The 13,042-nt window shown below is 40.5% G+C and overlaps 1 protein-coding gene across 1 annotated transcript in view; it reads left to right on the top strand.

Moving 5' to 3' along the window:
• Positions 1–13,042, top strand: part of TFAP2D (transcription factor AP-2 delta) — a 66,953-nt gene that overhangs the window by 11,049 nt on the left and 42,862 nt on the right. Inside the window, exons 4-5 of the mRNA XM_004696362.2 lie at positions 4,295–4,460; positions 4,636–4,754. Coding sequence (XP_004696419.1) covers positions 4,295–4,460; positions 4,636–4,754 — 285 coding nt within the window. The remainder of the gene's footprint in view (positions 1–4,294; positions 4,461–4,635; positions 4,755–13,042) is intronic.

Raw genomic sequence — 13,042 nt, 5'->3', positions numbered from 1 at the left:
AACCTGGTACCCATGCGTGTGTAACTTCCCGGTTACGCTGCCCCACAAGCTGGAGAACATCAGCAGAGCCAGGTCTGAAGATGCCCATAGTCCAGATGGACGGCTGAGGCTCAAAGGAGTGAGGTGATTTCCCCAAGAGAGAAAGGAGACTAAGAGCTACACTTTTTCCACTACCCCACCCCATGCGTGCAGCCCCTGAATGAGACTTCCTGGCGACCCCAGCAAGAGGGTACCTCGGCCTCATGCGGCTTCTACCTGCGAGGATCTAACCCGGTCTGGCAGCTGGCGGGACTGCACCTATGCGTTTGTGCCTAGATTTGTTACATCCACCCTAAATCTGGCAAATTTTTTGCCCCCTGCAGCTACGTCACGTGTATGTGTTCTATGATCGTTTTAGCTTCTAAGAGCGGGCTTTAAAAAGTTCACGAACATGGAATTGTAAACTCTTGGAATTCTGCGAATTCTCTGAAGCCCCGTGGTGCATGAGGAGCCCTGGTTGCATAGTGGTTAATTGCTCCACTGCTAAATTAAAACTACTAGCTTCTCTCAGAGAGAAAGATGTCGCATTCAGCTTCTGTAACTGTTACAGCCTTGGCACTATGATGGGAGCAGTTGTGCTCTGTCCTGTAGGGTGGCCATGAGTCCTAATCCACTCCATGGCCATGGGTTTGAGGGCTTTGTTTTTTCGGTTTTGTTTTGAGTATGCAAATGGCTTTGGGTAAAGAGTTCCTGAATTTTCACTGTTTCCATAGCTATTCACCTGGGTTTGCAGCGCCCGTTGGAATTATCTCCAAATTCCAGGTTTATTATAGTGACCTCCATGGAATGGGAAGCAGATACATGCTGGAGCCGTTTGGCATTAGGTCTAGGCTGTGCAACCAGAGACACGTTAAGCGGGAATGAATGTTGATCCTAGAATGACTATGAAAACTTCAACTGCTAACAGTGGTGGTGCATATTGTAAATGGCTTCGTGTGATTCGTTGACTGATTCATAACTTTCTCTGAAATACCATCATTTCTATCTCGTCTCACACACTCTCTCACTGTCATCCAGTCGATTCTGACTTTTTGGAGCCCTAGAGGATGAAGTGAACTGTCAGAATTTCAGAGGCTGTAAGGCTTTACAGGAGCAGAAAGCTTCCTCTTTCTTCCAAGGTGGGCTGGTGGGTTCAAATTGCTGACTTTAGGGCCAGCAAGTAACCCACTAAGCCACCAAGGTTCATATTTTGTAGTCTAGACGCCCTTAAAGAAGCCCTATTCTCTTCATTCCAAATATGAAACTCTGGCTATGTTCATCTACCACCAGGAAGAAAGATAGAAGGTCCCCCATGTTGCAGTATACTCTACAAGTTGCCAAATCTTTCGCCAAGATGAGAGAGTTCCCCAAGGCTGCAGCAATGCCAAGTATCAAAGCAACAGAAATTCCCTTTAAAGATGCTGTGACATAAAAAAGAAAAGACTCTAGAGTTGATGGCTAATCCTGAATACAAAATAAATCCTCCAGGCAATTTGTGTGTGCATAAAGCATACTTTTAATATGCAGCCTGTGTAACTTACCTAATAAATGCCCATTTGAGCATAAGACAGAAGCTCAACCTGGATGCAGGAGAGAAAGACCAAGGGCCCAAGGAGTTGCATGTGGTGGGGTAGCAGACTCAATGGTTTCCCTGGGAGCATAGATGGGATTCACTTTGCCAAAAAGGAGCAGTTTTCCAATGAAAAGGGATGAAACTTTTAACCCATTATTTTATGAAAATGATCATCTCCCACTCCTCTCTCAGTTAGGTTTAGAACCTATTGAAGATTCATAAATATAGGACATAAATTTGTGTCCTACCAAAAACCAAACCAGTTACCTATAAGTCAATTTTAACTAGTGAGTGTCTGAGTAAAATTGCACCATACGCTTCCAATGACTGATTTTTTTTTCCAGGACAGAGCAACAGGCTTTTCTTCTAGTGTCTTCACCTCCCATCTGCACTACCAACCTTACTGTGAACAGCTGAGTTCTTAACTGTTTGGACCACCCAGGGCCACTCTTCCTTCTGCAGCCAGAAAAAATAATTCACCTACACAAACAAACATTATCTTCTCTCACTCATAAAGGACCTTAGGTTGATTGGATAAGATTTGTAGTGGCCTCACTTCTGTGCTTGCTAGTAGTGTGCAAGGTGAGAGGGTCTATCTATATAAGAGTAGACATTTGCTTACATCTCATAGGACATGTATGCAGAGGCCCCCTTTCAGGAGAGGGCTGTGCTATTCAGTAATAGACATTATAATATTCTTATTTAATATTCTTCCTACAGCCTGACCTCCCGGTGACCTAAATTTTAAAATAAGCAGGGTCAAGATTCTATAGTATCCCTCTAAAACCCAGATTCATTGATATCTTCTTTGCTTTCCTGCTCATCTCAACTTGGAAGAGTTCATGTTTTACAAATGCACTTTGCATCTGTAGATATAAACTGAAAGCATCAACCACAGTGAAATGGTAGCCTCAGGCACAGGAATGTGGGAAGACAATGTCCTTCTTTTTGGTTTAAAATTCTCCCTGGGAATGCCTGGTGAGGACATACAGGTAACCAAGTTTCTAGCTCTCTAGGCATGCTTTGTCCAGGCACAATGACTTGGCTATAAATTTGATGCCAAGAAAAGGCTTTCTATCTGACAATTGAGAGGATGACCTCTCAGATTTCAGAGTCAAGAAACATGAATTTGGTGGGTGTACAGAACCCATCTTCCGGTCTGCAGAGAGCTGTCTGCTCTGATGGTCCTGCCCTTCTCTTGTCTAGTTTTCAGGCATTAGGGCAATCCTGGACCTCGGTGTGCTTTGAGAGCATGCCGGGTCCCCCAGCCCTTTAAACTCCCCAGGAGGAGTCCCAGATAATCCAATGCCAGAAAACAATGAAGAACGCGGGCTGGTTAACAATTCTTTGTGCTCAGGCAGGACTCCTTTGCCATTTTAAACATCTTCCCAGAGTTTTTCTGTGCCCAGAGACATGTTAAATGAGTGGCTGAGGTCCCACTGAGCTTCCACCTGAACCCTCTAGCAGGAGAAGAGTTCCCCAGGAGGCCAGCACTTCCCAAACTTGGTTTAAAACATAGATTCTGAATCTGAAGTTCTTATGAGATGCTGAGGCTGCTAGCTGAAGACTACCTCTTGAGGGGAAAGGTTAAGGGTCATATTCTCCAGCCCATCTGCCTTCCCCCTGCTGATTTTCCATTTTCCCTCATGGAACTTCATCCCTTTAGAGAGGCAGGTCGTCAGATCACCCTCAACTAAAGAAATGGAATGCATTATGGAATACAAGAGCATGCTTTGACTTGTCCACTGAACCCACAAAACCTCTGTCCTCAGAATTCTTGAGGACTGGGAAAGCAGACTTGGATCTCAGGGCTGGATGGCCACCTGTTAGGAACGCAGACAGGAGTTCAGGGAATTTGCAGTGAGGAAGGAACCGGGCAAGAGAAAGCACTCCCTCACAGTAATCACCCTTAGATTCCCAAGTTCACATCAGTCATCAATACCTGAGGCTAAAGGCTATACACCCATTGTTCTAGAACATTATAAAAAGCTCAAGGGCTTTTCTGGTTCTCAGAGCTAGGTGGCTTCCACTTGGAGTCCCAGCAAGAACTACTTGCCTGAACTTGAGATTTCTAGTGATGGGTAAATATTTTTTAGAAGTGTCTTGTCTGGGGATCACTGGGGCGACTGGGGTATCTTTAGCTGATAGATGATCGAGTGAAAGGAGATGGTATTGCCTAATCATATTTGTAATGTGTCCTCAAAACTTTGACCTAGATGGTAAATTCTGGATAAAAAATATCTGATTATTGGGTGTGTAAGGCATCTATCCATAATATTTACCCTTTAGAAGTTTAGCTGGGGACGGTTGGGTTTTTTAATTAATTAAAATACCTTTAGTGTGGAAGATGTGGAAATTAGCACTGGTAAGTTTGCTAAAAGAGCCCACATGGCACAGAAGTTCAACATTTGACTACTAATCAAAAGGAAAGCCATTCAAACCCACCAGCCACTCCAACGGAGAAAGATGTGACAGTGTGCTTATGTAAAAATTACAGCTTTGGAGACCCTGTGGGTTTCTTCTCCTCTGGCGTGTTATTTGAAAATATCCTTTTCAAAGCAGCTTTCTGCAGAACAGCAGTGATGCAGAAATACAATTGTCGCCAGGTGTTCCCAAATCCAGGTAGTACCTTCATATTAACAGTATCGCATGCAATTATCTTCTCTCATTGTCACTAATACATTTATGTGCTTTCCTTTCAAGGTGGCACCTGTGTGGTCAACCCCACAGACTTGTTTTGCTCTGTCCCTGGTCGTTTGTCCCTTCTCAGTTCTACTTCCAAATACAAAGTGACCATTGCTGAGGTCAAGAGACGTCTCTCGCCGCCGGAATGCCTCAATGCTTCGCTCTTGGGCGGCATTTTGAGGAGGTAAGACAAAGTTGTTTTCTGGCACTGGGAGTCTACTCGCCATACCGATTCACCGCGGCACCCTCAGCCTTCATGTCTTCCTTCCTGTGTGCAATTCCCCACATGGTCAAGTCCTCCTATGATTTTCTACAGCATGTGAACTTCCAAAGCTCAGTCTTTATTTGTTTTTGGCCAGAGCAAAATCCAAGAACGGAGGCCGCTGCCTGAGAGAGAAACTGGATAGGCTGGGCTTGAACTTGCCAGCAGGAAGGCGGAAAGCAGCCAATGTGACCCTCCTCACTTCCTTAGTCGAAGGTATGACTTTCAGCTCTGCAAGGTCACAGTGACAGGGTGGGAAATTCTTTGAAACTCAGATGTGTGAGATTGCACCATGTCATTTCATTTCTTTTTTTTTGCTTTTAAGCAGCTAACAGATACTGCTGAGTTTCCCAATTAATCTTGTCCATAATAATTGAACTGGAAAATGTGACTGAGGTAACTCGCAAAATAATCTCATAGTTTAAGAAGCTTGACAATAAGAGGGGAGAAGATGACAGTGGAAGATGGCACCCTCAATAAAGTAGTCTCTAAATAATGGGAACAAAAACTGACCATGCAACTCTCATTTTTCTTATTATTGTAAAGTTCATATAAATATGCTTTTGCTCATTATAATTCCATGCAACATAATCAGCAGGGTAATAAAAATATTTCTGGAGGAGTTTCTAAGAAACAATACCTGATGGGAAGCAGTGAAACTCATTGTGTTAACGCAGAATGAAATCCAGTGGTCTTGTGGGTTTGACAAGCCTAGTCACCACAGTTAAGTTTCACCAGTGACATAGAAATAGAGATGAAAACATATCCCAGAGGCAGTGCCCGCCCCGACCCAATGTGCCTTTCCTCCGAAAAGCCTAAACTTAATACATCATCATCCAACATTCTCTTTAGAAGTATTGTTGGTGCTTTATTCATTGATTTTTAATAACTGTCTATGGAAACTTTTGAATGCCAAAGAGAAGAAGATCGTCCATAATCCAGAATTATATTGGTTTCAACAGAAAAGACCGAGAAGCTCTTGCCAGGTCTTACCAGAAGATACCTGTGGCACTTTGTGTGCCTGGATTACTGGTCCATACTGCATGGTAGGAAGTAATAAAACAGTCACCTACTTCTTTTCTGGTTCTCAACACCTTGTGCTTATTGGGTAATTCCGACACAGTCTTGGTGAGGTTGCTTTGGTGATTTTACTGTTAACAATTATCTTTGTTTCTTTCCCAAGTAGTTTGACTGATAATGGCAACCACAACAGTGCCATTAGAATTTAGTAAGGATTACTATGTTATATGTCATGAGAAGTGTTGGCTTACGTGTGATGACCCTGACGGGGCAACATACGTGAGTGTAGTTTGGAAATATTCAGGGTAATGCAATGTAGGAAATGAAAAACAAACAAAACATCTAATCGGTTGCTTCTAAAGGGAACCAGGGTTTTGTTTAAGTTACCAAGTAAGAACATTGTTGAAATTATAGGTTTTAAAGATGAAACGGAGTCCCTAGATGGTGAGATTGATTAGTACCCTCAGCAGCTAACCTAAAGTTAGTTTGAAGGTTCAAATCCACCCAGAGGCATTTAAAAGAAAAGCCTGGAGTTCTATTTCCAAAGAATCAGAGCAGAGTTCTGCTCTGACACACAGGATCACCTTAGAGTTGACTCTGCAGCACCTAGTTACTGGCAAAAATGGAACAAAACACCTATTTAGTAGACAATGGAGGTGGAAAACCACTGTATTTGTAATAGTACTTGAGTTATTCTCAATCTCAGTTCCATAATAGAATCAACAAAGGAGGTTTGGGAGAAGGTGAGGGAGTAGACTGAATCCCAACTCCAAGCAAGTTAAAACTCCATTTCTAGAATAAAACAAGACATCTATAATTAAGTTTAAGGATCCTTTATCTAAATGTTCCCAGAGATCCTTTCTACTACCCAGGATTGAGTGACTACAAATTCCCCTGAAAGCTGTAATGTGCAAAAGTAAGGAGCGAAGGAATGACCTTTCTGTACCTTGTTGAGCTACTCAGTACAAAGTAAATACATAAAGTAATGTAGGAGGATGTTTGCAAATTTGGGGGTGAATACATATGTAACCAGGCTTTGGGCATTTCAACACTTTTTATATACATGATCCAGTGATATTAATTATGTTCATCCGGTTGTTCAACCATTACCGCTATCTGTTTTCCTTAAATAGAAGCAGAACCCTTAAACAACAAATCTCCCTTTCCCCCTCCATCCCTCTTGCCTGCTTCCGGTGGTAGCCACAGATAAACTTGTTATTGACTTAATGGTAGCTACAAGCAGTGGAATACCTGGGTGGAAATCATCAGTTCTTGAGATCTCGATGGTCTCGCCTTCTTTCAGCATACTCTCCTGTCACACAAGTGTCTATCATGTGTTGGACTCATTTGGCCTCGGCACCCAGAGACCTATTTGCCTTGGGAAATTGAATTTAAGATGCACCTTACTGTAACCTGCTGCTCCCCCAAGTCCCCAACTCTACATGATATCGAGATAGGAAATTTTTTTTCATTGAAATTAATATTAGTTTTGACAATATTTTTACATTGCAATGACAATATCTGAAAAAGTACTAATATTTAAAAGTACTAATTAGTACTTAAAAGTACTAATAGTCCTTTTAAGACTAGCCTTAATGCCACAGCATTATAGCAAACAATGTACTTTTTTACCTTTTTAAAAACAAACAGAAAAGAAGACCTTATAATGCCACCCTCCTTAATATACATCCAGGAATTTTTAAGCTCAATTTTAAATACTTATGATTTTGTTGAAGAAAGTGTAAAATATTGAATTCTACCTTTTTAAACATTAGAGAAATAAATCTTTATATACTGCTGAGTTTCAGGAATTTTGGTGGAACTGTAGAAAAATTAGGGGCAAAGTGACCTTTTGTAATTCCTCAATTTGCTGCATGTGTCATCGTTCCCATATTCTCACGTGCTCACACACATGTAATTCAAAATTAGTTCTTTGTCATGTACCACATATTCTGATATTCTTACATTTTTGTAGCATTTAAAATGCTGAAGAAACTCCACTAAGTTTTTGTCATGAGTCACTAATGAGTCATGACCCATAGTTGAAAAATTACTACAAGTTATCTTAGCCCTATAACGCTGAGCATGACATTTTTGTAATATTTAATTAAATGTATATATTAATATATATATTGATAACTATGAAAGTAAAGAATAAAAACAAAAAAAATTTTTCCTGAAATTATAAATTCAGGCATTATAGGGTTAGGACATAACACCACCTAATAGATAAAGAATGAGAACATTCCTTTTAAATTAAAATAGATTTCATTCTATCCCTTGGCTGACAACAAAAGCAATTTCATTGTTTTTGTAGAATCTATAGATATAGATTCTTTTTGAGTCCACATGCCAGTCGACTTAGTAACGACAGCTGTTGACTTCTTTGCATCCAGTGAGCGGCTATGCCCACGTTAAGTTCAGGGCTCATGGGAGTCAGCAGATGATGCTGAACTTATACACAACATAAGTGATCCCATTATGATTTTATCAGCTACCTGGGAAATTGAATTTATTGATGGTTCCCTGGAGCAATTTTGGGCCTGGAACCTTTTTGAGTTAGCATGTATCTAATTCAAGTGCTTCATATTTGTACTCTTTGCATGACTCTACATCTTCACCAATCTTTGCTCATAAGCCCTTTGTTGGACCATATCTTCAGGAGATAGCTTTCCTCATAAACATTCTTTAATGAGTTAGTAACATTCTAGCGCTATGTTTTTTTCTTTTCCTTACAAACTCTAACGCTAGGTTCCTAAAAGCCCCAAATGGCCCCCACCTTTCTCATAAACACATGATTTTGTGGGAAATAAAATTATTATTTTTTACCGCCATTTTAAAAATAATATCTTCCCTTTAAAGACTGGATTTTCAACATAAACTCATATGTACATCTTAAAAGTAACCAATTTAATTTCTCTTATGTAATTCTTAAAATTGCTACTAGAAACTTAGACATATATTTAGAGTGGGAATATTTTTAACCGCATAACAGCTTTATCTGATCAATAATGAGATAGAAATATTTGCATCCAGGGTTCTCTGAGCAAAATATCAGATCTTTTTCTCATTTCACTCATGGGTCTTCATCTGATCAGCCTTAAATCCAAAGGTAGTTCAAAAGTTCATGGGGAAAAAAATGAGAAGATAATGGAATTTTCCCATGAAAACCTTGATGCACACTTGCATGTAACTGAAGATTGAATAGCTAACAGCTCGATAGGCAGTTCAAACTCACCACCAGCAACTCTGAGGGAGAAAGATGAATCTAAATGCCTTGCAAAGATCTGTAGCTTCAGAAATCATATGTGGGGTTGCTGTGAGGAGGAAGCGACTTGGTGGCAGTGGGCTTGCTTTGGTTTCACATATAACTATAGGCATGCTTTTTATACCCCACTTGATCAAAACTCTGAAGTTTTCTTCATTGCCTTATTATGATCGTGTTCTTGTGATTTCTCCTTTATCCATTGTAGCTTTACTAAAATTAGAGAAATGTTATTGGCTTAGGCTTTTTTAACCCAAAGCCCTGGTCTTCCAAAGACGATCTTGGTTTAATCCCAGAATCTCCTAAAGCGGACATTCTTCTATATCTGGAAAAAAAAATTAAAGAATTTGACTAATACTATTGCTCTAGTTTAAATCCATCTGCTCTGGGAAAGTAAGTGAAGAAGCATTGTTACTTGGTTTCTAGTTCATCCATCCATGCATTTTATCCCAAACAAAATATGCTTAAACATATCTCTCTGTTCGGTGGATTGCAGCACATAAATTCTCTCAGTAGTACACTTGGTTTAGTCTCAATAGGATGCCTTAAAAAAAATGTCTAGCCACTCCTTTGGAGACAATCTATGGGGTCATTTAAATTCAAAGCAGAGAATCAAGCTCAGAGGTTAAAACCACTCTTTTTGGTTTTCCAAAAGGATACTCCTCATAGATTTTTCTCAGAGGACACAAAGATGCTCACAGAGGGATCTTTATGAAGAATTTTAAAGAAAATTATAAACTGCGTTGGTGAGAGAAAAGCCAGGAACTTTGCACAAAGGAATTTTTCCACCATAACAATGAATTTGTTCATTAGCAAGGGCTGTAGTATGAGAATTTTATGGAGAAATCTTACCCCATTTACCCTATCGTCAAAATGGAAGGACTATTTAAAGAAACAGTTTTGAGTCCCTTGAGGAAGACGAAATTGCAATTTTGAAGTCGTTTAAATCAAAGAGTGAAGATTTCGTCAGGGAAGAGTTAGAGAGATTGAAACACTGCCTTCAGAAGTATATTAGACCTAGATGGAGGATATATCAAAAAAACAATAGCTTCATAAATATTCAGTTTTAATAAAGGCTTCTATGATTTTGTAGCAATAGTTTTATTTATAACACCTGAAATATTCAAAAGACTTACTATTTGTGAATTGGAAAATTCTGTATCTGCTTCCCTTATGTTTTATTGTAAGCAATCTTTGCAGCATTGGGAGATTTTAGGAGAAACCATGAGGGGTCCATGACAGAGGAGTCCTGGTGGATCAGACATTGGGCTGCTAACTGCAAGGTCAGCCATTGGGACCTACCAGTGGGAGAAAGATGAGGTTTTCTGCTCTCCCTGAAGATTCACAGCCTCAGGAACCCCAGAGGGCAGTTCTTCTCTGCTCTCTGGGGTTGCTATGGGTCAGAGTTGACTTGATGACAATGAGTTTGCTTATTTTGATCAATAATTTTGTTCAAAAGTCATTCCTGCCCATCACTTCCTCTTCACCTTTCTCAAGATGACTGCTGTCTCAGAGAGACCTCTTGCTTCTCTGGTGGGGTGATTCCCTGCCAGAGTTCTGCTGTGTGTGAGAGCGCGCCTAGCATAGTCCTAGGCAATCCTGAGGAGCCCATCGCCACAGTTTACCATGAGTGATCAAGCCTAGTTTCTTTGGGTTGCAGTTTGCCATCATATGAGATTAAATGTGTCCATAGATTGAAAAACAAAAACGACGTGAGGGGCAGGGAATGGTCTAAATATAAAACTAGGGATATAAAGAGAACTATTTCCAAATAATATGTAAAGTCCCCATTCTGTTTCTGTTGCAACCCTTTGTCTCTGTTGCTTTCTTTAGCTTTAAAAGTTTAAACTCCCAGATTCTGCCCTTCATGGTTACTGCATGTGAGCTACTCGTGTCATTGAACATTCTTTGGCCTAATATGCCTTCCCTCATCCCCTCTTGAGATATCTCATTTCTGAAATCCTTTCTGACCTTGGCCTGCTGATTTAACTTGGCTACACTTCATTTTCTTAATTTGTAAAGAAGAACCATAATAACCCTAGTTGCAGGAGAGTTTTCCGTGGATTTACACAATAAAAGCTATCATATGCCCCACAGTGCAGTGTGAGTGTCCCCCTTCAGGTGCCTTCTCTCCTGCCTTATCTCAATGACCCCGACTCCTTTCATTTTTTCCCTGTCTTGCAAGTTCTGCCCTCCTGTGGGTCCTAATCTTCCAACTCACAGATAAGGAAGGTTGCTGTGGGGAAAGTATCCAGCTGTGTACCTTTTTTGGCCAGAAGGTGATCTACTACCTCACTGTTGTTTACATTCCATAGGAACTTGTCACAAGAGTGAGTCCACCTAAATACAGGGTGGAATGGGGTACTAAGCGGAATCTTCTCAGGGACAACTGCATTGCATAGAAGAAAAGATGGAATTTACTTTAATGTGCTAGGGGTCATATTTGCCACAGCACCTATTTTGTGTGTCTTTTGTAGAATTAAATACATTTGAATGGATTAAATACCTGCTACCATGCGGCTATGAAGCCCTCGATAAAAATTAGTGCCTGTCTTTATTTTTTTTGTTTAATCATTTTTTTGGGGTCTCTTACAGCTCTTATAACAATTTATACATCCTTGAGCCAATCACATTTGTCCATTTGTAAATATGGACATCATCATCCTTTTGAAAACATGTTCTCTCTACTTGAGCTACTCCCTTTATTGTTCCTGGGGAGTTTATCTGTCCTGGAGTCCGTGTATTGAGAGCGCTTATCTGTACCAGGGTACATGCTCTGGTCTAGCTGGATTTGTAAGGTAGAACTGGGTCATGATAGTCAGGGGAGGAAGCATTAAAGAACTAGAGAAATGTATGTTTTGTCAGTTCTACACTGCACCCTGGCTGGTTCGTCCCTTCCTTGTGACCCTTCTGTGAGAGGATGTCCAGTTGTCTACAGATGGGCTTTGGGTCTCTACTCTGATGCCCCTTGTTCTCATTTATATGATTGTTTGTTTTGGGTCTTCTGATGTCTGATACCTGTTCCTGGTGACAACTCATGATCACATAGACTGGTGTGCTTCTTCCATGTGGGCTTTGTTTCTTCTAAGCTAGATGGCTGCTTGTTTATCTTAAAGCCTTTAAGACCCAAGATGGAATATCTTTTGATAGCCAGGCACCATCAGCTTTCTTCATCACATTGGCTGATGCACCCATTTTGTCTTCAGTGTCCTGTTGGGAAGGCGAGCATCACAGAATACCAGATTATTAGAACAAAGTGTTCTTGCATTGAGGGAGGACTTGAGTAGAGGCCCAATGTCCTTCTGCTACCTTCATACTTAACATATACATATATGTACATAGATCTATGGCCTATCAATGCCTGTATTTAGACCTCTATAAATGCCCTTTGCCTCCTAGTTCTTTCTTCTATTTCCTTTGACTTTCCTCTTGTCCCACAATCATGTTTGACCTTCATTCGGCTTTCAGTAATTCCTCTTGGATACATTTCACTTCATCAAACCCCACCAGATATTCTAGGCCCTCCTCGCCATCAATTTTCGATCATCTGTTGTTCCCTTTTCTTGGGTTTGTTGGAGTGCCTGTCTTCTGACTCCCATTCTTGTAAACAGTAGTGTTACTTATCAAATAACAAGCATAAACTTTTAGGCCTGATGGAAAGTGGAAGATTGAATAAGGAACTGGAGCATGGCTTAAATAAATCAGGTCTGAACTCACAACCAACCTCTTGCTAGCAGTGTACAATAGATGGAGATAAATGGCTTCTCTGAGTGTCAGTATCATTGGTTATAAGGCACCCTGGTAGACTGTCATCTCCACCGTTGCCAAACCATCCAAAGTAGGAGGAAAAAATCCTGCCACGTTCTCTAAAATGTTCCTGCTCTAGATAAGGGTATGGGAGAAAATTTCTCTCCCACAAACAGTTACCATGTCAAAAACCCATGAGCAGATCTACCCTTTCCTAGGGGGTCATTATGAGTTGGCATCAATGTGATGGCAGTGAGTTTGTTTGTTTGTTTGTTTGAGACTGGGAAGAGTTTTCTCTGGGACAATGTGCTTAAGTAAGCTAGTTGTGATTAAATACCTGAGAGCTAGTGTTTATGTAACTGTTTTCAATAAACATGAGAGAGTAACCTCACAGTATCTCAGACAAACAGATAAAATTTTAGAGACTATCTCCATTTAAAAAAAAATCATTTTATTGGGGGCTCGTACAATC

Source organism: Echinops telfairi, unplaced genomic scaffold (genome assembly GCF_000313985.2).
Source record: "Echinops telfairi isolate 266 unplaced genomic scaffold, ASM31398v2 ScPeMD7_3533;HRSCAF=4204_1, whole genome shotgun sequence".
Taxonomy (NCBI): domain Eukaryota; kingdom Metazoa; phylum Chordata; class Mammalia; order Afrosoricida; family Tenrecidae; genus Echinops; species Echinops telfairi.
This window is presented reverse-complemented; position numbering and strand designations above follow the sequence as displayed.